At 39.8% G+C, this 25647-nt stretch overlaps 1 protein-coding gene across 16 annotated transcripts in view; it reads left to right on the forward strand.

The window, feature by feature from the left end:
- epn1.L (epsin 1 L homeolog) overlaps window positions 1-25349 on the forward strand; it is a 59532-nt gene extending 34183 nt beyond the window's left edge. For 3 of the 16 annotated variants that reach the window (XM_018226207.2, XM_041569479.1, XM_018226209.2), the window contains 8 exons: window positions 5047-5183; window positions 9652-9723; window positions 14257-14343; window positions 14946-15270; window positions 16616-16777; window positions 17337-17438; window positions 18425-18658; window positions 20076-25349. In XM_018226207.2, the coding sequence (XP_018081696.1) occupies window positions 5047-5183; window positions 9652-9723; window positions 14257-14343; window positions 14946-15270; window positions 16616-16777; window positions 17337-17438; window positions 18425-18658; window positions 20076-20452 (1496 nt within the window). In that variant the 3' untranslated portion in view covers window positions 20453-25349. The remainder of the gene's footprint in view (window positions 1-5046; window positions 5184-9651; window positions 9724-14256; window positions 14344-14945; window positions 15271-16615; window positions 16778-17336; window positions 17439-18424; window positions 18659-20075) is intronic. The other 13 variants (XM_018226213.2, XM_018226210.2, XM_018226211.2 and 10 more) reach the window with 13 other exon arrangements.
- The last annotated feature ends 298 nt before the right edge of the window (window positions 25350-25647 follow it).

The following is a 25647-nucleotide window of genomic DNA, read 5'->3' on the forward strand; positions in this document are numbered from 1 at the left end:
CCAAATAATACTTTATATTTCATATATAAATGGTATGGAAATCCAAACTGTGGAAAGATCTTTTGTCCGAAAAACCCCCAGTGCCCAAGTATTCTAAACAATACATCCTGTACCTGTAATATGTACTGGAAAATTTTCAAGCACGCCTGCAGATATGGGGTCCATTTTCTGGAAACCTGTTATCCAGAGGGCTCCAAGTTACTGCAATACAGTCTGCCATAGACACAATTTTAATCAAATAGTAATCAAATTCAGATTTTTAAAATTGATTCTCTTTTTTTTCTTAATAATAGTAGAACAGTAGCTTATACTTGATCCCAACTAAAATATAATTAGTCCTTGTTGGAGGCAAACATCCTGTTGAGTTTATTAGTCAAATTAATTTTAAGTAGGCTTAATAAATGAAGATCCAAGTTACAGAAAGATCCCTTATCCCAGGTCCCGAACATTCTGGATAAACGGTTCCATACCTGTAGTAGGGGGGCAAGCAACCTCAATCATATCTGATTCACCTGATTGAAAGCATCCCCGGAATCTCTATACCTGCTACCAATACCCCAAATCTCTCCATGGTGCATTTTTGGATTGAGAGTAGTGGGTAAAGCGATACCTATTTTTTTTCCTCCATTAGTTGCTCTTTGAACCCTACTACTGGATTGGAATGCAGTATTTATCATAGCCGTTGGGATAACATCATGCGAAAATGTGAAAATACTCAAGCCGGATGTTGCATCTGGGATTTGATTGCAAGTTATTTCTAATCTTATCATGCCAGCAACTTGCACTGCAGAGTAAACATTTACACTTACATGGACGTATTGTTCCATTATAAAGGAATGGTAGCAGAATCAATGACTCACGGCACTAGATAGGATTTATTAACTCGCTGCTCCAATACGTGGAAATTAACCGCATGCAACCTGCCCAGAAGTGCACCGCGAGCAGCACATTATCTTGAAAATCTCAGAAATGACTGGTTCTGAAATGAAGTCCTATTTCATAGGTGACCGTCATCACATAATTAACCTCTTTGATTAAAGATATTATAAATAAAAAGGCAGGAATGAGCCATTCACTTTTAACTGGAAGGTTTGTGCCATTCAGTCACCGTGACTGTCATCCAATAATATGCGGAAATGTGCCCAATAGTAATGGATAAATAGATAATAGTTGCTCAGTGTTCAGAACAGGATAAGACAAGCAAACGGGCAAAGAGCTGCATCACCTCTATACACAGATTTAAAGGGATGGAGTAAACGTAAAAATTGTAATAGGTCATATTGTAGTCGCCTATATGGGTTACTTATCATAGGTCAGTATTCCACTGTGTAAAGACACTGTGATATAAGCTATTGTTCATTTGGTCCGGTTACATTTCCTATGACACTCTACCTATAGCAACATGTGTGCCACATATATAGTGAATAAAGTACCCCCTATTGTAAAATATAAGGATATTATAAGTCCCCGAGGAGTTCCAGGACCATATAAAAGCACAAGGCCGTGGAACTCTGAGGTTACTTCTAATAGCCTCATATTTTCCAACAAGGGGTACTTAATTTATTATAATACGCAAGATTTAGAGATTCATGTGACAAAAATGACATCACTACTCACCGTTTATAAGGATAGAATTTACAGGATATTCATGGCTTTTGTGTATTATAGATGTATACATAATATTTGTATGCAAAAGCGACAGCAAAACAAAGAAATGAAAAACACCCCCCACCCCAAAAAAAAATTTGAAGTATATAAGATTTTCTTGAATGCAAAATCTTTTTTTTAAAAAAAGGATTTTCTTGCATACTGAAGTGAACCTGAGCCCTAATCTGCATTTTTAAGATTTAAGAAAATATTTTAAATTGCATAAATTATGATTTTTTGTTAAAAAAAAAACAAAAACGGTTGCATTCAGCCGTCCGGAACTCATAATTACCAGTTCAGATTAGGTTTGACTGAAACGGTAAATTTTAGGGATGCACCGAATCCACTTTTTTGGATTTGGCCGAACCCCCGAATCCTTTGTGAAAGATTCGGCCAAATACTGAATCCAAACCCTTTTGACATTATATAGTCGCACATGGGTAGAGATCTGTACAGGAAGGAACAACATAGTTACTTGTTTCTGCTTCAGAAATGCAGCGTTTACTGTTCTTAATCTAATCTCGGATCTCTGAGCTCTGTTGCCACAGTTTATCTTTCCAAAGGGCAAAGGTAACAGGTATTGGCCATATAACTTCTTAACCATTCAGTTATCAATGGAAAAGTCCCACAACACCCCAGCGTGTCTTTACTTTTAACTCAAAGCAAACCAGTTCGGATAGTACAGCACGTTATGATACGTTATATTGGCCATTAAAATTTTTATTGTATACAACTATTATAAAAGCTTAGCCGCTGTCATCACCAATTCACAAATACACTAACAATTCGCTGCAATTCAGCCTTCTATGGGGCAAATTTATGAGAGGGCGAAGTGACTAACGCGGGGCGAAAAATTCGCCAGCGTGGTGTCATTTCGGTACTTCGCTGATTTACCAACGGTCGCTAGCGAAGGAGATAGATAGCGGTACTTCGCCCCTTAACGCCTGGCGAATGGACGTAACTGCGGCTTATTACCTTTATAAAGACGCGTATTTTAAAAAACGCGACTGGTGGATAGAGGTTGTTTGTAGCTCACAGAGAAAGTTTACACCCATAGTCACCATTGCTAATTTTCAAGTTCAAAATGCGGACATGTGGACTGGGGGGGGGGCAAATCCACTTTTTCTACACCCCCCCCCCCCAAATCTTCTAATATTAGTTTGTGCCTTCTGGAAGGAACTACTGGTCAATGCATCAGAAAGTACATTATTTGCTCCCCTTATCTATTCATACATAGTTATCATATCTCTGCTTCAACACCTCTTCTCCAGTTTAAACAGGGACTTCAGTAATATTTTGTTTGAGCACCAGAGACCAAGACTGCATGTTTTACTTGCTACAGCCATGTTTATTATGCACAAGTACCCCAAGGTCCATCATCCTGAAATGTACCCAATGCAATTCCATTAAGGGTACAAGTGGCTTGCATATTATTACTTTACATATATCAACACTGAATCCTTCTGCCACATAACCGCCCAGTTAATTGGCTATGCCTCCAGTCTGCCCAGCCACGCCCTATAAAACTGTCCCTTTTCTAAATGGTCAGACCATTATAACTGAAACTGCACACACCAAAGTAACCAATGATCTTCTGCTGACAGTCTAAAGGTCACTATTCCATACTTATCCTTCTAGATCTCTCTGCAGTCTTTGACACAATTGACCATCCACTCTTCCTAGGCGTTCTATACTCAGCTGGCATTTGTGACACTCTTCTTTCATGGTTTACATCTTATCTGTCTGACCATTCCTTTAAAGTCCACTTCTACTATGTTCCCTCTCTCTGTCGGAGTTCCTCAAGGCTCTGTTGTAGGTCCTCTGCTGTTCTCGCTCTATACTACTTCACTAGGAAAACATATTCAGTTGTTTGGACTTCAGTATCACCTTTGTTGATGACACCCAACTCTACTCCTGATTTCTCTCCTTCTGTCCTTTCCCATGTTACAGACTGTCTATCTACTGTCTCCTCCTGGATGTCAAAGCACCACCTGAAACTTAACCTTTCAAAAACAGAACTCCTATTTCCTCCAAGGTCTTCCCCTGTCCCTCAGATATCACTCACCGTAAACAACACCACCTTTCATTCCACCACACAGGCACTAGGAGTTACCTTAGACTCGCATCTGTCTTTTTCACTACACATCCAAACACAAATTTTGTCGTATTCAACTGAGCAACATTGCCCGAATACGACCATAGTTCAGAATCCGCTAAAACACTTATTCAATCTCTTATCTCCCGCCTTGATTACTGCAACCTACTCCTCACAGGTATTTCAACAAGTCGCCTTTCACAACTCCAATCTGTTCTAAATGCGGCTGCTAGATTTACCAATTCATTTATCTCACAGCTCAGCTGCTCCCATATGCATGTCCCTTCACTGGCTCCCAATATCCTCTAGAATCAAATTCAAATTACTCACATTCAAGGCCCTTAACAATGAAGCCCTTCCTATATTTCATCTCTGATCTCCAAATACACTCCTTTACGCAACCTTCGCTCTGCTGTTGACCTTCGTCTCGCTTCTCCTCTCATCACTTCTGCCCATTCTCATCTACAAGACTTCTCTCGGGCTTCTGCTTTTCTCTGGAACTCTCTCTACCTTGAGTTGTCAGACTTTCTCCTTCTTTCCAAACTTTCAAACGCTCCTTAAAGACCCACCTGTTTAAAGAAGCTTATTCAATGTACCTTAATTAATCAGTCATTGCTGTATCATAAATCACAAAATTTTTCTAAAATCCTAATGTCTCAATTGTACCCTAACCTTTAGTTTGTAAACTATAATTTGCAGGCCCCTCTAATCCTATTGTTCTCTGTAAACCCTTGTTTGTTATCCACCATTTGTTGTTATAACTAAGGTAAAGCACTGCATATCTTGTCGGCACTATTTAAATAAATGATGATGATGATGTTGGATGAAGGGATTTATTTAGTGCCAGCAGGTCACACATTAATATTTTGTACATTACACCTCTTAACACACTGATGTCTGACCGCTACTATTTTCAGCATTCTCTGGAAGAAAGAGCTGAAGATCAGGTAGATGCTCAGTCTGCAACTTTTATACTGTCAAGATTATCACCTTTGATCTGTATACAACTTGAGCCTCCCTCTAGCTTCCCACACTCCTATACCATAAAAAAACTTCTATCCATTGAAGGAGTGTAGGCCCACCCTCTGCTTGTAAAACCAGTAAGGATGATGGACGTTGGTGGACTTGTATATGGTTTTGGAACACCATTGTTCCTTCAGTCATGCTCTAGAAATAAGGTAGGGGGTTCCTCAGAATTGTAGTGAAACCTGGGTCATTTATTGGTGATGTTGGTGTAAAGCCATTAACAACCGAGTCACATTCTCATTCTTACTGACATGTTGACTCTTTATGAATTTATGCAGCTTCTTCTGCATCCTCCACCTTAAACCCGGCCCCAGAAGCAGAGCAAGCTTGGCCTCAAAGCAGCGGAGAGGAAGAACTTCAGCTCCAGCTTGCCTTGGCCATGAGTAAAGAAGAAGCGGAGCAGGTAAGAGCAAAGGTAAATATCGAAAGGGGGGGACTTGTGGGCTAACCTTTTCCTTGTGTATTTTACAATGCACTTGTATGCAATATTTGTCTTTGTGTGTTGTTATCTAATATCTGCTGTCTGGCAAAGCAAGATTTGTTAATGAACACGCCACTATAAAACATACGTTTATGTTTAACTGATTCCAGAATTTCAAGCCTGAAGATGAGTCCGTAGCGTGCAAAATTTGTCCTATTTGCTTTTGTATTCTGTATCTCAGTAGGATGGAATTGTCATGGATCATGAAGACGGTTCATTAATTTTCCCATTAGATCTGTTCTTCTCTTGAGCATATGTTGTACAACACACGTATTCTTTAAAGTCATAAGTATTCACATGCAATTTGCTCTTTAGCTGTAATGGAATATCTCTGTTAAAGGGGCAGTTCTACATTCCTCTGTTCAACATAAACAAAATATAAAATCCCCACTGTCCCATAACTGCTACCTGTGACTCAGGTTTGTCCATAAGGATGAAAGAGAAACTATTTTCTCCTCCTCCAAAATTGTTCTAAAATAAACAACCCCAGGAAGCCACAAAGTGAAAGTACTTTCATGTTCACTTTTTGTGCTGTTTAGTACAAGTATCAGAAACCATAGAGAATTTTTTAACTTTTCATTGGCAGGCTCCTTTTAATTTTGCTTTAAAGTGTGTTGACAGAAAACATGTAGAATGTAGAATAAATTAAAGATAATGCTGAATTGAATCTTGACATGTTGGTACAGGTATGGGACCTGTTATCCAGAATGCTCGGGACCTGGGGCTTTCCGGATAACGCGTCTTTCCGTAATTTCAATCATACCTTAAGTCTACTAGAAAATCATGTAAACAAAAATAAATCCAGTAGGCTGATTTTGCTTCCAATAAGGATTAATTATATGGGATCAAGTACAAGGTACGGTTTTATTACTATAGAGAAAAATTTGGATGGTTTGACTATAATGGAGTCTATGGGAAACAGCCTTTTTGCAATTCGGAACTTTCTGGATATCGGGTTTCCGGATAACGGATCTCATACCTGTACATGGTTCTTTGGCAGGTGACACTTAAAGGTTTCAGTAGGTAAGATTTATGTAGCGCACAAGTCCTGCTCATGGAACTCGTGTAGAACAAGGGAATATACTGCCCCTTTAAATGAACACTGTAACCAAAAATGAAATTAATTTCAGTAAACTTGCAATGATTGGGAAAAATAGAACTGTAAACAAAAACATAAAGTAAGCCATTAAGTCCGACATTTCTTGGAATCCTATACACATTTGCGGTTGTTTTTAAAAGCATTATTTTATTTTCTGTGTTAGTGATGCTTGACTTGGCCATACCTGAGACTGATCAAGGATTTGAGGCCCTACATATAGATAGATAGATAGATAGATAGATAGATAGATAGATAGATAGATAGATAGATAGATAGATAGATAGATAGATAGATAGATATACTGTATTATGTTTGCTGATAAACACACAGGGCAGATACTGGCTGAATCATTGTCTTTGCCTCTAGCAAAAAAAAAAAAAAAAACACTGTTAAACAGTTTGGCTTGCTACCATAAAGGATGGCATAATGGAGATGTCACAAATGAAAGAGGGTCCCTATTAGATTTTTGGCCCGCCACCTGCCCCTGTAAGCAGAATGTTGACTTCAACCCACCCAGTGGCTTATGTTACTTTTTTGGGCCTACCCAGACATTGCTATAAGACTGAGATTCCCACTATGACTTGCATATCCTGTGATTAACAGACCAGTGCTCAGCCTTGTTGGAACTGGAGTACTGTTTTCAGTAGCAATTACTTTTTACAGGTATATTAAATATTATTGAAAATATTTAACATGTAAAGAAAAGTTGCTTTGACTTAAGCAACATTTCCTCCCCCCCCCTAATCTATTTGGATAGAGCATTTAACGAGTTTTATTGATTTGCAGAACATACCTTTATACAATAGAACATTTAAAAAATATCCAACTATCATCACATCTCCGTACGCAATGTGTTTTATTCTTCTAACAAGAAGGCAGAAGGTCTGAACAGTGTCCAGTATTGGAGGATGTGTTTAGGACACTATAGATTTTACCATAACGGTGGCAACTCCCAAAAGCTGAGCAGATATAGTACATCTCAGAAGGAAAACATATAGTGGCCTTTTATGAGAATTCCTTACTGCTCTTACAACTGGGTTGACAACTGTTCTCAGAGAAATACTTATTGGGTAAGAAAGTGAAGGAAGCCTCATGAGTGTCCCACTACAACCTGTTATTAATAAGCGCTTAACAGAACTCTATAAACAGAGCTTGGAACTTTCTTAACTAGAACCAGCTTCCGTTATTTTGTCCTAACCTAAAACCTAGTAAATGCATATGGTACCTTGTTAGCTGCTCAGTGTTACATGTACATTTGAATTAACAAAAATTGGGTAAGATTTTAATAATATCAAGCCTTCAAAACTTTGATTCCTTGTAGCCGGAATTAAAGAAAACCATAATTGAATGATTGCTCCTTTAAAGCGGTTGTTCCTATTAGAGTTCCCTTTTGGTACATATAGAATGTCTTATTTCTAGCAACTTTGCAATTGGTTATCATTGTTCTTTTTTTAATAGTTAAAAATGATTTGCCCTCCTTTTCTACATCTTTTAAATGGGGGTCACTGACCCCTGCCGCCAAAAAAAATTGTCACACTAGCAATGTCTGTCATTCTAAAAGTTAATTTAAATATGAACAACCCCTTTAATAATTGGCAGGGATGCACCCAAAGCAGGTTCTTTTCTCCAGCACTTTTTGCAGGATTTAGATGCCGGGAAATCCTAGATTCTCAACCAATCTGAATCTTTAATGTTAGGGGGCTATAAAGCACTGTGGTCAATGTATTGTAACAAATTGATTCTCACAGATGACTTTGTTTTTTATTTTGCTCAACTATGAGAATGCAAAGGGTTTGGATTCAGGTAAGGTATATATTTAGCCAGACCTTTTGTGGAGGAATCTGTGTTTAAATTGAATAAAGCAATGGCTTGGTGCGTCCCTAAAAGAAGGGTTATTATTAAGGTCAACAAGCCATCGAAGGATGCAGAAGGATCTCACCAGTTTGCTGGAAACATCTATATTAAAACTGTTTTCTTTTCTATGCACAAAGGTTTTCCAGAGAAGGTCAGAGTATCAAAAGAGGTGTCCATAACAAAGGCCCAAACTGAGTTTGTACTAAGATCTGTTGGGGCTCCTCGGCTTTGTCAACATGGGGACAATCTGTAGGGGTTGTTCCAGAACAAGAGAGAATTCTCTCCTTCAATTCCTGTTTTGGACCAGTTATAAAATCTTCCCCTTACCTCAATTCCTGAACAATTTTTTTTTGTTCCTCTCTCCTTCCCTTTACCCACATTGCCGGCACATTTGTTGATAAACGTATTTTTGTTTCAGTTTCACTGTTCTGTTTATTTGGTACTTTGTTGGTGACTGAGGCCAACGTTTACCCAGCTTCAACTCCTACGGTTATATGTGTATGGTAATTCATACATGCACATATGTATTTATTGTATATGTACCCCCACATATGTAGATTGCTGTAGAATTGCCACAGTTTTAGTCCTCTCGTAATCTAAATTCACCCTCTTGTGCAGGAAGCTGTAGATTTGATAGCTGGAAGACTTAAAGGCCGACATCTCTGCACTGTGAGGTCCATCTAAACGTTTTCACTTGAGTATGAGACCAGCACTATCACTACCAAGTCCATTTTCCATGAGCAGAATTCTAGGAATTAAAGCTCTCAACATGGGGAGTACAAACACTTATATATAATGTATAGAGTACAAACACGTATCCACTAGTATAGAGTACAAACACGTATCCACTAGTATAGAGTACAAACACGTATCCACTAGTATAGAGTACAAACACGTATCCACTAGTATAGAGTACAAACACGTATCCACTAGTATAGAGTACAAACACGTATCCACTAGTATAGAGTACAAACACGTATCCACTAGTATAGAGTACAAACACGTATCCACTAGTATAGAGTACAAACACGTATCCACTAGTATAGAGTACAAACACGTATCTACACGTATAGAGTACAAACACTTATGTATAGAACAAACACGTGTCTAAGGAGCATTCAGATTTTGCCCAACACAAATTTTTAGCTTTAAAAGCCTGGAACTTGGATATTCAATATAAGGTTTGGGGTTTTTATTTTGTCATATCTAATAATAATTTAATATTTAAGGGATTCCGTAAATCATCAGCCTTCAGCAGAAGAAAGATTAGGAAAAGAAAATTTACAGTAGTTCTTTCGCCCAGAGTTGAAGCTGTGGTGTACTTGGCTGAATGTTTTATATCTCTCCATCTGCTTTCCTTATTGCCTCCTCCCCATTACTTTCTGCCCTCTACTTGGTTTCCCACCATGCTGGTGTGTCTTGTGCTTTTATTTTGTTTCTCTTTCCCAGCCCCCTCCTGTGTCCGAAGAGGAATTGCAGCTACAGCTTGCCCTTAGCATGAGCAAAGAGGAACACGACAAGGTAGAGCCGATGAGTTTGGTGTCCAAAATTGAGCAACAATAACAATCAGACCCCCTCCCTGCCAGCCGTTTCCTTTCTTTTCTTCCGCTTGGTGAAGAGGGTGAGGTTGCTATTTAACTTGCACTAACCCCTTTTTTGCTTCTTTCTACTGATCAAATGCTCTGAGAGCTGGAGAAGAAAACATTGCTGGCCTTAGATATTTAGAGATCGCTTCTATCTCTGCCACATGTTATGGTAGTGTAAAACTAGATTCTATAGGCTGCTTTAACACAAAATACAGGGATCTGTCAAGAATTGCTCACCATTGAAGTTTATGGGAATCTATGCCACTATGACATCAAATTTTACCTAGATGTCTCTCTATAAACTTATTTTTTAAAGTAAAATGACTCCATATCTGTGCCTTAAGCTTTATATAATCAGAGGTACCAGCTTTTGTTTTATTTTGCATTCAGGTAACATTAGGGGTCTATAACTTTTGACTGTCTTGCATCAATGTAAAGGCGAGATTTATCTTTAAGTTAACTTTTAGTATGTTATAGTTCTTAGGAATTTTGTGATTGGTCTTCATTGTTTATTTATTTATTTTTAATTATTTGCCTCCTCTTCTGCCTCTGCAACTTTCAAATAGGGGGTCACTGACCCTGGCAGCCAAAACTGCAAAACTACAATTTTATTGTTACATTTTTATGTCTTATCTTTCTATCCAGGCACTCCCCTCTTATTAATTGTTTCTAAGTCAAACCAATTCCTGGTTGCTATGGTAAATAAGACTGTAGCAACCAGATAAAGAACTGCTGAACAAAAAGCCAAATAAAAACAGCAAAAAAAATACAAAAATGAAGACCAATTGGATATTGTCTCAGAATTTCAATTTCTACATCATACTAAAAGTTCATGGAAAGGTGAACTCTAGAACCCTAGTATTCCAAATACCCAGTGTTTACCTGTTTAAACCGCTCCATGTGCCAAATGAATTATGACAGGCTTGGCACTGGTGGGACTAGAAAATAGAATATGTGATCGTTTTGACCCTAAGAAGACCGTAAACATGATGGATAGTCTTAAACATATCCTGCTGGTGTATTCACGGTTACTTAGCACAGGTGGGACCTGTTATCCAGAATGCTCTGGACCTGGTGTTTTCTGGATGAAGGATCCATAATTTTCATCTTCATGCCTTTTATGTTAAATAAACCCAATAGGCTGGTTTTACTTCCAATAAGGATTAATTATATCTTAGCTGGGATCAAGTACAAGGTCCTGTTTTATTATTACAAAGAAGACTATAGGAGACGGCCTTTCCGTAATTCAGAGCTTTCCGGATAACCGGTTCCTATACCCGTACTTATACATGACTGTGCATTTTGGATCGCTCTTGTTGCACATTGTTTGTGCTCCCGGCCCCTTTACATGAATTTAGTGGGACCACCTGTAGTCTAGGCCATGATTTTCATGTTGTTTTCTCCAGCACCCAAGTTTCCCAATCTAGAGCTTACTAAATCTCAGCATTGTTTGCTGACGCTGCAATTTTTCAAATCTCATTTACTTTCTGCTTCCTTTTGTATTACGTGGTGAATCCCTAGAAGCTGCGTTCGCACGGGCAGTATACCCTTGGCAGCTGCAGGTAGCAGTGTTCTTCTATCTCGCTTTTAGGCACTTTTTTACTCTTTACCCATCCTTCACTTTCAATGTTCAATTAACCCCAGTGCCCGGCATGTGCCTTGCGAGCAAAAAAATTGCTTCAGAGATTGGGCTCCCCTTGGGCTGAAGCGAAACACCCATGGCTACCTAGCCTTCCCATTGATCGTACTAATCCTTTTGTGTCTGTAGAATTAATTTCTCATTAATTATTGGTAAAGTTAATTTGGGGTGATTTGTGTAAGGGTAAGGGCACACCTGACGATTCAGGGAGATTTAGTCGCCTGGCGACTAATCGCTTCTTCTTTGGTGCGACTAATCCCGACGCTTCGTATTCCGAAGTTGCCTCACGAGGAAACTTCGGAATACGAAGCGACGCGTGCAGAAGCCGTTCGGGCAGATTATTCGCCCCCAAAGAAGAGGAGATTAGTGGCCAGGCGACTAAATCTCCCCGAATCGCCAGGTGTGCCCTTACCCTAAGAGCTTACAACAGCTGGTATTGTGAATATCCTTTAATTACCAAGATTTGTAATTAAAAAAGAAAGTAATGGTTAATTTGGGATGCATATTACAGTATCTTCCACTGACTTGTTTCTTGTTTCTTAATGTACGGCGGCATGTGGTTTTAGAAGGATGTTTTAAAGGCACAGAATCTGCAGTTTCTTACCTGACTGTCTTTATAATGATGTTTCCTCTCCCTTCCATAATAACACTCTTGTCAGCAGCAAAACCTTATTTGATTTCTTGATATTGACATTTACTAATAACTCTGAAATGATGCTTTCAAATTTGATTTTTTAATACAAAATCTGGCTATAGGTAAGTATAAAAAGTGCTTCCCCCTTTCCTAAGTCCGTATGTAGTAAACGTGCAGGTAAGCAAGCGTTGTTAGAAAGGATAGTACATCTAATAATACAGTTAATACCCAAAACTCCTCAGATTATGGTGTTAAAAATCTATTGGGAGCCTGAAGGAATCTACATAGGGTGCATGAAGGTTTTCTTTACACCGATCCCTTATGGGAACCAATTCTGTATTGTGTCTCCGTTACTATTCCTGGAACAGCTTTCAGAAGTGACTCTTATTAGTCCAACCTGGACCCATTGTTTGCTGCTTCATTATGAGCGTCTTCAGTTCTTCTGCCCTTGCATGCATCACAGACTGATCCTGTCTTCTCAACCCCTAAACACAAAGCAGTTGGCGCGAAGCTTCCAAAATTTCAAGTCCAACATCACATAAACATACAGTAGAACCCCGAATTTTATGTTTCTCATGGGACCGTGGGGGAAAAAAAAAAAAGCCAGGAAAATGGTAAATATGGGGAAAGTGTAAAGGACATAGATGTGCAGGATTTTTTTTTATTTGAAACAGAATTACGTTCACCAAGTTATTTTACATGCTTTAGACACATTCTTGGGTCTTTCCCTTGCTCCCTCATTCTCCAACAAAGCTTTCGCTTCCTTTTGCTACTTTTACAATCTTGTGCCCCAGTCCCTAACGCCTCCATTAGTTCTGCTTGCCTCTCTGCACCCTCTCCAATACAGCTGCTGCTCTGGTCCACTTTCTTCTCCAACACAGTTTACCTCTACAAATTGCTTCTAAAATTTGCATCCTGCCTGCCCTCTCCCGTCTTCTCAAGCATGGCTACCGTTTCCCTTTGAAGCTCACAATCTTGTGCCCTGATCCCTTACCTTCAGGACTTCCTCCCTCTTTGAACCGAGTCTTGTGCCTGGTCCCTTACTCCTTCTACCTCCTTGCCGGTTCCAGCTGAATTTTTTGCGTGTCACAAGTTTCAGACGGCTAACACTAAATGTAAAAGGGTTTTAACTGATAAAATAGACCAATTGGCAAGGGACAAGGGTGATGAAGTGAAATAAAACCCGGAAAAAACTCCTTTTGAAATGCATTAGAACATGAAGGAACTGTTGAAAAAAGATGTAAAATTGGGGTTCTACTGTAATAATACATTAAAATGGAAAAGCTCTGCACACCCACTGCTGTGTCAGTTATTCATTATGTGCCAAAAATAGGGATGCATCAAATCCACTATTTTGGATTCGGCCGAACCCCCGAATCCTTTGCTAAAGATTTGGCCGAATAACGAACCCTAATTTGCATATGCAAATTAGGGGTTGGAAGGGGAAAACATTTTTTACTTCCTTGTTTTTTGACAAAAAAGTCACACGATTTCCCTCGCCACCCCTAATATGCATATGCAAATTAGGATTCGGTTCGGCTGGGCAGAAGGATTCGGCTGGATCCGAATCCTGCTGAAAAAGGCCGAATCCTGGATTCAGTGCATCCCTAACCAAAAACATTTTTTTAAAGGATGTAAATTGCTTTGTGTTGATTTGGGGGTAACATTTCCTTTTGATTGCAAAAATCCTCATTCACATTTACTTGCACTTAACTTATGTATAGTATTAACCATCTTCCTCCTATTGTCTCCATGAATGCTTATCATCATTTTCACCCTAGAACTGTCCCGATAGGGTTGTCGTATTTCCTAACTTTCTGCCCCCCCATCCTAAATCTGAGCAGCAATTGTAACTTTTAGAATACACACGTGTGCATCTGTACATGTTTGCTATAAGTATATTCTCCCCCAACATACACACAATGGCAGTTCATATATCTTGTATCTGGCAAGGATGTTGCTTTAACTGCTGTAAAGAATTTAAGAGCAGGGCAATGATTGAAACTAATAGGAAGCCTTTCTTTCCCTGGGTTATCACTATGATTGCTGCTTGAAGACCATGGCACACGTCTCATTTTACCATTTGTCCTACATTATTTGTACTGCTGTTTCACTCGAGTCAGAGAGTAAAAGAAATAGTCCGGGGCTCCACTGAGATGAATAAACGGACATTTATTTATTTCTATTTAAATCAGGAGGAGCGAATCAAACGAGGAGACGACCTCCGGCTTCAGATGGCTATAGAGGAAAGCAGAAAAGGGGCACCTTCCAAACAGGAAGAGGTGATCTGTAACTTTTTCTTTCCATAGTCCATTGACACTGTAGTTGATAATGACAACTCATATTGTAATTAAATGGCAGTGATTCAAAGTAAATTCAGCCCTGGGTGTGGCTTAAATCCAGAGTATACAGCACCAAATTGTGTCTGTGACATACAGGTATGGGATATCTTTTCCAAAATGCTCGGGAGCTGGAGTTTTCTGGATAACCGATCTTTCCATAATTTGGATCTTCATACCTTAACACTACTAGAAAATCATGTAAACATTAAATAAACCCAATAGGCTGGTTTTGCTTCCAATAAGGATTAATTATATCTTAGTTTGGATCAAGTACAAGGTATTGTTTTATTATTACAGAGACAAAGGAAATAATTTTTTAAAAATGTGGATTATTTGGATAAAATGGAGTCTATGGGAGATGGCCTTCCTCTAATTCGGAACTTCCTGGGAAATAGGTTTCCAGATAACGCATCCCATACCTGTACAACATTAATAAGAATTTTTATTTTTTTTGACTGCTTTGTGCATTTGTAAACTTTATTTAAACAACTTTGGTTCCCTTTAGATTCTATGAAAAACTTATTTTATTCTTATTCATCCAGCAGTCATCCCTAATGGACCTAGCTGATGTTTTCAGCCCCCCTGCACCAGTCGCCACTACTGCAGACCCATGGGGTGCCTCGGCTTCGCCCCCTGCAGATCCATGGGCAGGTGGAGTTACTACAGCTACACTACCAGTAGTAGCAGCAGCAGCAGCAGCGCCTGACCCGTGGGGGGGCCCTCCAGTTGCTACAGGTACAAGCGCTGATCCGTGGGGAACTGGTGTACAGATGAACTCCACTTCTGGCGACCCCTGGGGTGGAACACAGGCTGTTACTGTTACTTCAGCTGATGTCAAATCAGTGTCTGATCCATGGAATCCAGGAGGTAGGTGGATTAAATTTGTTATGCATGTATGGTGGCCATATATGGATGTATTGTTTCATTAGGAAGCCACCTAAAACTGATCTAATAGAAATGTCAGAAGTGTGTTTAAATGTTCCCAAGCCTTAATGCAGAGAGTATAGAGTCCATTCTCCTAACCGCAAGCTGTATTAAGGCTCAGGCATTCATGCAAATGCCCTCGTTAGGTTTAGTTGTCGTCTACAGCTTGACGTCCTTTTAATATATTGGTGGATAATAACCTTTAGCCTTTTTGCAATACTTTCTTGTGAACATATGTTTCAAATATTTTATTGGATGTTTCACAATAAACAGCAAGAGCATAATAACATGACAGCTACTTTCCTGCAGGCTTGAAATCATATAACAAGTAACACACAAGTGTGCTAGTTCAAAAGGAATTTAAAGGGATACTGTTTTGGGAAAAAAACTTTTTTTTCAAAATGAATCAGTTAATAGTGCTGCTCCAGCAGAATTCTGCACTGAAATCCATTTCTCAAAAGAGCAAACAGATTTTTTAATATTCAATTTTGAAATCTGACATGGGGCTAGACATATTGTAAATTTCCCAGCTGCCCCAAGTTATGTGACTTGTGCTCTGATAAACTTCAATCACTCTACTGCTGTACTGCAAGTTGGAGTGATATCACCCCCCTCCCCTTTTCCCCCCTGCAGCCAAACAAAAGAACAATGGGAAGGTAACCAGATAGCAGCTCACTAACACAAGATAACAGCTCCCTGGTAAATTTAAGAACAACACTCAATAGTAAAGGTCAAGTCCCACTGAGACTGATTCAGTTACATTAAGTAGGAGAGATAACAGCCTGCCAGAAAGTAGTTCCATCATAAAGTGCAGGCACAAGTCACATGACTGGGGGCAGCTGGGAAATTGACAATATGTCTAGCCCCATGTGAGATTTCAAAATTGAATATTAAAAAATCTGTTTGCTCTTTTGAGAAATGGATTTAAGTGCAGAATTCTGCTGGAGTAGCACTATTAACCGATGCGTTTTGAAAAAAAAAAAATGTTTTCCGATGACAGGATCCCTTTAAATATGAGATTAAAATGTTGTTAGAATTTCTGGTCAGTTGTCAAACAAAGTAGTAACTTTCAGAGCTTCTTGACAAGTAAGGTGGTTGAGGTATGACGTGACATCTGTTATTAATGGATATTCCTTAGTAAGCCAATAATTAAATAGTGCTTTTTTTCAAGGCGGCTATAATCAAAGGAATCCGTATCGTATCTTTCTTGGGAGCTTGTGAAGATAAGCGCATGTGTTTTCCATATAAGTGCATGAGCCTGAGTATCTTTGCTACTTAACATTTTTAGGTTCGGCTGCAACTACTGGCATCCCAAGCAACGATCCCTGGTCCTCTAGTCCACCAGTGGCTCAGTCTGTGAAGAAAGCTGCAGATCCGTGGGCCCCGGCAGCTTCATTTTCTGATCCTTGGGGTGGATCACCTTCTAAACCGAGCACAAACGGGACAATGGGTGAGTAGCAGCCATCGTTAACTGGATCTGGAGTAGCTGGTTTACATCTCATAAACATTTAATATGCAAAATAGGTCCACAAATTTGTCCTAGTTCCCCGTATTTTAGATTTGGTTGGTCTTTACCCTGATGTCCGTAGCAGTTGCTATAGGTGCGTGTTCAGTGGTGAAACACAATGGGCACACAAAGAAAACTCTGATTTGTTTGTACCTTGCAAAGCCCTATTGTAACAGTGTAACTTTCTTCTGGAACTCCCTGGGGTCAGATGGACAGTGTAGCAGATTGTCAATGGTGAATGGATCTGTGCTGGCATCTGTCTCTGTGTGTGACTGCATCAGCATCACTGTTATTAGGGAACTGGGTGCCCTGTGGATCAACTAAATCACCCGAACGTGCTCTGCTATAGAGGCAATCAGAATGTCTCTATTGCCATTACGGAGAGACTGCAGGGCAGAACAATTATACAGTCTTTGTTTTTAGGCCTTGTCTGTGTTTTTTATGTCTCAATGTCTGTCTTTATGTACGTGTGCCTATCTGTCTGCTCCTCCTCCCTTCTTAGCCAGTTCCACCTTTGACCAGTTCGTCAATCCTGCAGATAAAGACGAGTTTTCGGATTTTGACACCTTGAGGAATGCTCTGCCCCAGTCAGGAAGCAGCACAGGTTGGGGAATGCTCTTTCTTTCCTACCTGTCCGCTCGCTGTGATTCCATCCTCATTGTGCTCTGCATTCTGGTTTCTTCTCTCCTCCATACCCTCCTGTCATTTGTATCCTGTGGTTGCAGCTTAGTGACAGACACAAAGGATAATACATATGTATACTAACGAGTTTAATATTTTAACTTCAGTCCAAAATCACATGTATATTTTATATTTATAAACCACGGGATATAAGCAAATGACGGGCTTCTCATAAAAAGCATTCCCTTTCAACATTCAAATCATGGCCTGAAATCATTTTTGTGTTCATGCTTTTACCCTTTGGGTGCCAGAGAAGTTCAAGTTCTCTGCTGGGTTAATTTTGGGCACATAACAATATCTGTGAGGGGCAGTGCTGGCTTTTGGGATAAATTGCTTGGTGTCAAATATTGGGTAAGCCGGCTCTTGTCTCCCACATCTCAATCATTTCCTTCCCTACAGGTTTGGTTTCATTTTTATGGATTTGTTTCTCTCCACAGGCCAGCAATTCCCATATACCATTGGGGTGTTTAGATCAGTCGCAGCACATAGAGTAAGGCTTCATAGAAAGTATTAGCAGAACATGCTAATGTCTCTGGTGTATATCCGCTATATATTTGGGGCAGCTGTGCCTACCGCAGATTTCTCTGTTTCAATATCCATGAATCTGATCAGAATGAAGTTGTTTTTGAAACTGCTGGGATTTTTCACTACTTTTACATCTGATGTGAGGTAGCCCCTGCTCATTGAGGTATAAAGGGGGACACCATGGACATGTGTTCCAGAGGGCCACTCAGATATTGCATATGTATCTCTTCCTACTGCTCAAGCTTATTTCTCTCATTTGGGTATAAAGCAAATTGTTGTGGACAGTCGTAAGAAAAGGTTGATGACTTTTTACTCCGTGGACATAAAGAGTATCCTGTGACTGCAAATATATGAAGGTTCTGTAAAGCTCTCCTTTTATTGCAGGTGAACTAGATCTGTTGGCGGGAGAAGTCCCAATGTCTCGTTCATTGGGATCAAAGAGCCCCGATGCTTTTGACATGACTGCTATGAGTGGCTCCCTGTCTGACTCCTCTAGGCCAATGCGGAAAACACCGGAGTCCTTCTTGGGACCGAACGCTGCCCTTGTAGATTTGGATTCTCTAATCTCGAAATCCGCCATGCAGAATACAAAGACCTCCAATCCTTTTCTTGTTACAGGTAGTCATTATTCATTTTTTAAAGGGAATGTAAAGGCAAAAAAAAAAATTAATAAAAAAGATATCTATCTCCAATATACTTTAATGAAAAAATGTCTACGGTTTTTATGATAAACCTGACTGTATGCAGTGAAATTCCCTCTTCATTTACTTGCTCTGACAGCTGTGGATAGGAACTTCAGACGGTCCCTAACTGCTCTGCAGGGAAACGATCATACTTTCAAACAGCAGGGGAGAGGGACTTCCCAGAACTCGAGCAGCTTTGTTTGTGTCCCTGCAGAACAGCCGGTGACCGTCTAGTGATTCATATCTGCAGCAGTCAGAGCAAGTAAACAAAGGGGAAATTTCACTGCATACAGTCAGGTTTCTTCTAAAACTGTACAGATTTTTTCATTGAAGTATATTGGGGATAGGTTTCTTTTTCAGTTAATAAAGTAAATTTTAAAAAAAAACCTATAAAATCCATATTAGATTACATGACAACACAGGGCCCAATGCAGTCTGTATATTCTGATTAATCAGTCTTGTATCTGCTTCTATGGCAGATATTGATAATGACTTGTGCTGTTTTGATAATTTGACGATCCCTAAGCAGCCCAGACCACACTGAGCATGTGCACAGTCTTGGTCTTGTAAAGATGTTTAACAAAGTTACAAGATGGTGACCCCCTGTGGCCAACTTTGAAAACATAAATCATTTGTTTTATTAGTCTTGTTGTGCAGTAAGTTCATGTTTATATTTAGTATACAAAATGCAGCATTTCTAGCATTATTTTATTTTAGACTTTAGTTTCCCTTTAAATAAATCTTTAGGGCTATACCAAAGCTTTGTTCATTCTTTCTCCCTACCTAACGTCTTCACTAGTAAATGGACCCGAGTCATGGAGGAAATGCTGAACAGCAGATCAGGGAGAATGTTCTGCACTGAGATGCTCTATTGGTTGATGTGTAACAATCTTAAGGTGGCCATACACGGGCAGATAAAGCTATCGGTCGTTTGGACCAATTTGACAGTTTATCTGCCCGTGTATGGCGGCTTCCGACGGGTCTTCCCGATCGATATCTGGCCACGATATCGATCGGGAAGGTTTGATTTTTGACCGACCTGTCGGAGCCCCTTGGCGTATCCTAATTCGATCGTTCGGCCATTCAAGCAGATCTTTGAGAATATGGCCAGCTTTAATGACTTATAACCGTACTAGTAAAAGCAGAAACAACAATAACTTGTATTCTCTAGAGAGACTTTCTTTGATGTGTAATACGCAGATTATTTACTTTAGAAGAACAGGAAGTAACTATTGTTTTTTTTTGTTTTTTTTTTAATTGTTCTAGATCTCCCTAGAGAGGAGAGATCTGTGAACTGTGATCAGTATATGCAAGGAGCCTTTAACTCTGCTCTCATTTTCTTTCTTTGCCAGGAACACCCAACGCAACCACAACAAATCCATTCCAGCCCAACCAACAGTCATCTCTTACTCTCAACCAGCTGCGCTCAAGCCCTGTGATGACCTTGGGACAGCCAGTTACCCCAGCCGGCCAAACGCCTGCAACCATTCCTTTCACTTCCCCCATGATGTCTGTCTCTCCCATGGCCCCTGGAATTCCTATAGCAAACGTGGCACCAATGATTGGAATGCAGCCTATGGCTGGAATTCCCAACTTGCCAGTTGGTACGGTGGCTCCTGGAATGGGTTTACCACCTATGATGCCACCACAGCAGCTGGTTGCACAGCCACTTGTCCCAAATTTATCAACACAAGCTGTGACGAGTACTACTAACCCTTTTCTGTTATGAGGTGGGGGCGGGGTGGGGGTTAAAGTATTTGTAGAGGTGATGACCAGGTGTGATGGGTCTAGAATGAGTATCTTTTACAACTACTACAGAAAGTCCCTGTATCCACGTAACCCTGTGTAAGCAGCAAAATGTTTCCTGGTGTCTGCTACTCTTTGACTGTGCCTCCAAATACCAAGAATTAGTATTTAACCCCGAGCAGTACAGCACCTGGAGTTTGGGTAGAAGATCATTTATTCCATATTGTATTCTGCACATCAATTATCATGAGAACTATGCCAGAGCTCTGCATTGATCCCCTCGTTTTTGCATTAATGAACTGTACTCTATGATTGTAACCTGTCTTGTTTGATTTTCTCCTGGAAGTTTCTATGGGCTCCCAGGTTTGGTGCAAGTGTCAGTTGCATCTTTTATTTGACAGCTCCTCTGGCCCGGAGGCTTGTATTCACCAGGCCGATTTACTTCTTCCCATCGTTAATTGCAATCCAGCCCATACCATCTTTGTCGAGTATTAAACCGCAACTGCAGGCACATGCTCCCTTTCTGTTATTTTGGCGGCAGTTGGTTTGAACTCTGTTAACCATATGAGTAGCCGACATTATAGGCTATCCGTTTTTTTTAATACCACTCTTTGGTTCATAGCACTTTCATCACAGTTATGCCTGAGTTTGGGATGTGAACTGAATAAAACACTAAAAAGTGAACTTTCTGAAACCCAAAAAACTCTGTTATTGAAGTTATCTTTTTCCTATGGATCTGAATATTGTACTTGGCGGCCAGTTCTTGTTCATGGAAGCGGGTGGATACGCCCCTATTGTGCGGCCGCTAAGGCTTTGGATCCATGTAAATATGAACAACACTGCTGCAACATTAGAAGTCAAAAAGTGTGAAAATAGCTTGATAACCACTTGATAAATTGTTTCCTGAACACACAACATTACTAAGTGTATATTTCTATACAAGTGTTGGCCTTGTGGGAAAAGACCACTCGGGGTGGTGGATTTCATCTGCCATTTTTATTTTAATAGGTATCAGGTCTCTCTCATGGAGTTATACAGTAGCGTGAATACTGAAATAATCCGCACAGCCATTGTCCTGTTAGGAGCTGCCCGCTGGACTTCATGCACAATTAAAGGGCAAGAACAGCGCTCATTGATACTTCATCTTTTATGTATTTATTAACAGAAAATAAGCTTTGATTACGAACGTGGCATATTTCTCCTTTTCAAAAACAATTCTAAATCGTAATGTCTTTTAGGATACAGCATTGGAGATAATCCAGCCAATTTATTGTAGATATGAGAGAAGTACAAGGTGATGCAAAGCAGGCAGGTGGTTGGAACTGGGTGTATGTACTACATATTTTAACAACAGAGCTTGGGTACTGCAGCATTTGAGAGTTGAGGGCTTTTCTTAGGAATGGACTTTTTATTGAGAATTCTGTTTCGAAGGATGACTTTTATCGATCACATCCATTTGTCTCTTGGAACATTTAGTACCATTCCCTGCCAAGCCATTGAGTCTTGAAAACAGCTTGATGCCAATTTAGTCTTGTGTCGTCTCTTCAGTGATACTAATAGAAGTGACTAAGCTCTGCAAGCCCACATTCAGTTTTAAAGATTCTCTTTTGCTGTACGAGGAACTGTCAGGGAGATGGTGGTGACCCGCCTTCAACAAACATGGAAACCCATTTTGGGTCCTGAGCTATCGGTTAAGAACCTCTGCTTTGAGGCTATTGCAGCTCAGCTGTGCAGTTATACGAGTTTATAGACTGCATTGCATTAGAGGAAACGCCTCTCCTGCTTTTTGATTGGATGCCCTCTTTGACTCCCCCTTAGTAAAGGTTACAGCCTTTTTATTATGCCTTAGTATTCTTGGTAAAGTATGGTAAAGTCTTTAGGATTACACAAAACAAATCATTTCACAAAGGCACAGAATACAAATATATTCCTATTGCAGCACCACATGTTTTTGATCCACCATAGAATTGTAACTTGTTTTGTCTAAAGATGCTACTGCCGTTGTGCTGGTTTCTCAAGCATTGTGTTTGATCACTTCCCTGTGGTCCCCTGCTTTTCTTCCCACCACTTATGTACATGTGCTTCTACGTTATTGCCTTTCTCTGTCTATATCTGTGTTTAGCACACCTACTCCATATATCTTCCACCTACTCCATATATCTTCCACCTACTCCATATATCTTCCACCTACTCCATATATCTTCAAGGGACACCAGTTTAGCTGTTCTATTTCAAACTCTTGGTGGCAAGAAGTGGTCTTTTGGCGCCATCATGGCTTGACCTACGGTGGGGCTTGTTGTGAATTTTTACCTCCTACAGTAGACAGATACAGGAATCAGTAATTCTTTTTAAAGACTTGACATGGAATAACGAATTATTTTTGGTTTGCAATATTCTTTAGACCGTTTTATTTATGTGTGTGCCTTTGGAAAGGGAAAGGAACAAAGAAAAGCTGTTTGGGATTGGGTGCCACATAAATGTCAGCTGTAGATGAAAGCTTGATTGCTTTTACAGGTATAGGATCCCTTATCCGGAAACCCGATATCCAGAAAGCTCCGAATTACGGAATGGCTGTCTCCCATAGACTCCATTTTATCCAAATAATCCAAATTTTTAAAAATGATTTCCTTTTTCTGTGTAATAATAAAACTGTAGCTTATACTTGATACCAACTAAGATATAATTAATCCTTATTGGAAGCAAAACCAGAATATTGGATTTATTTCGTGTTTAAATGAATTTCTAGTAGACTTAAGGTATGAAGACCCAAATTACGGAAAGATCCGTTATCGGGAAAACCCCAGGTCCCAAGCATTCTGGATAACAGGTCCCATACCTGTATTACCTAAGATTCAGATGAAGTGTTGATTTTTAGGGGCTGGGCTTCTCCTTGAAGCTGAATGAAGGAAGACCATTTTGCACAAAATTTTAACTTATTGAAACTAAAGCAAAGAAAAGCCGCCATCTTTTGGGTGTTATGGACTTGCAGATCAGACTTCATGAACATGCCTCTAACTGGGAAATATACATCAGAATGCTGGAGCAATGTCCAAAGATGAAGAGAACCATTCAGAGCATTGCTTATAGATGTGTATTTAGTGCCGTAGTGACGCTGGTTCCTGGATTGCTTCTATGTGGACTTTCTATGGTTAGTGGCACATATGAATGCACTGGAGATGGCTTTTGTTGGCTCACAGTTTGTGACCCATTAACACTGAGGAGTTTAGAAGAAAAGCCTCACATGATGTTGCTTCAATATTCCTCTAGTTGTGATAGGAATAGCTATAGCTGTGATTCAAAGTGTCTTTTGTTTCCACACTACATTCAGTTCTATTTTACTCCATCGCAGCAGCTGAAAACCCTCAAATGGCTAATGAAAAATTTGTGGAAATGTTTCATTCTCACCATTTTGCTGTGGGATGGCACATTTGGGAATTGATTTACCACCGTCTTGGGTCGTAGATCAGATTGTCAGCCTGTAGGCTTAGATCATGTTTTTTCTTTTATATACTAGTCTCGTACCTAGTGCAGCCTTTTATTTGCAAAACAGAGACTCGTGAAGAAGGAAAAGTTGGGTCTTTTTGAGTAGAGATTTATTGTTTCAACTTAAAGTGTCAGCCATTTGAGTTATATCAAAGGTTTACTCTAATCAAGCTCCGCACTCGTTCATGCTCAAGCTATATTGGTTCTACTTGTAGAACCTTCCCTACAGCTTCGTTTCAGAAAAACCTGAAGCTCCGTAGTCTACCAAACCTCTTTTCTTTTGTAATATATATACACATTTTTACTTTGGTCAAAGCATGGCTTTTAAATGAATCCCCGTAGGGACAGTAAGGTCGGATGCTGGACTTGTTGCTACTGGGGCTTTGTTAGTTTCTCAGGAAGTTCTTGTGAAATATGTGTCTGGAGATAATGAGCAGATTGCTCAGTGGAAGCCTTCATCATATCCCCTAGGTATAGTTTCCGATAGTTCCATTTTTGTAAAAAGAGCCTACACTGGGATGTAAACCTTGCCGACTGTACCTCCTTATTTCCCACCAGCGTGCATGCCAATGGATTGTCCACTCCATCCAGAGTACAGTATATCACCTAGTAGGACAGGACAAAAACTCAAAACTCTGTGCTTTTCTCCCAAGACAAGATTTTCTTTTTAATAAACCGCCATTTTGACCCGTGAAAGGGAAGTAAGATCATACAGGGATCCACAAGATTGTGGCTCCCCATCGGGTGCAGCTATTTACTGTCATTGGCTTCTGGTTGTTGTGGTCCAGCATCTTCTGGAGATCCACAGGCTGCAGATTCCTGAGCTATACAAGATAAAGGGATGTACAATGAACACATAATATTTTGTTTTCAAAACGTCAATTTATTTCCTTCCTCCCCCACACTTGCTTGGTGCAGCATTGTAGATCTTTCTCCGTCAGTTGTCCAGTTCAGGTGATTCGATATTCAATGCTTTCCTGCTTTTCGATGAGTTGTACTATGATCAGGACAGACTGGGCGCATAAACAGAAGGATTTTTTAAAAAAAAGACTAAGTAAAAAGGACTTTGTGTGCTCTTTGCTGTTTTTTTTTTTTTTTGAACTCTTTGTGGCTAAGTGAACGTGGCAGTTCACCTTAAAATACTATTTTGGACCCCATTAAACCCTGGCGTTAAGCAATTCTGCACCGTGTTTTTGTTTTTCCCTGGGATCATGCGCAGGGCATTAGAGGGGAGAGTGGAAAAAAAAAACCATGTCTGAATCAATGTTTTGGAAAATCCAAGATAAAATTATCATACTATGTGATTTTATTTTATTTGTTAAATATACTTGTATGCATAATATGATAAATGAATTGGGGCTAAAAATAAATCACCTTCTCGATGTATTGTACAATAATGCTTTTGACTTTTTTCACTCTGTTATTTAACTACATATCCTTGAATTAATTCAACTGTAGTGAGATGCTATAGGTTGCGGCACTGCTCCTCAACTGCACTTCATTTAGTGAATTTCACTAATACAAAGACTGATGCTGACTGCAAAATCTGCCACCTGTTCATGTATGTGGCCAAACCTATTCTCTTTCCTCTCTGACATTGGCCAGGGCTCATTCCAATCTGATTGGATCAGACATAAAATCCAGCTGATTATTGCATTGGTCCATGTATGTTGTGTTCCCCTTAGCACTGGAAAC

The sequence above is a fragment of the Xenopus laevis genome, chromosome 7L, assembly GCF_017654675.1.
Source record: "Xenopus laevis strain J_2021 chromosome 7L, Xenopus_laevis_v10.1, whole genome shotgun sequence".
Taxonomy (NCBI): domain Eukaryota; kingdom Metazoa; phylum Chordata; class Amphibia; order Anura; family Pipidae; genus Xenopus; species Xenopus laevis.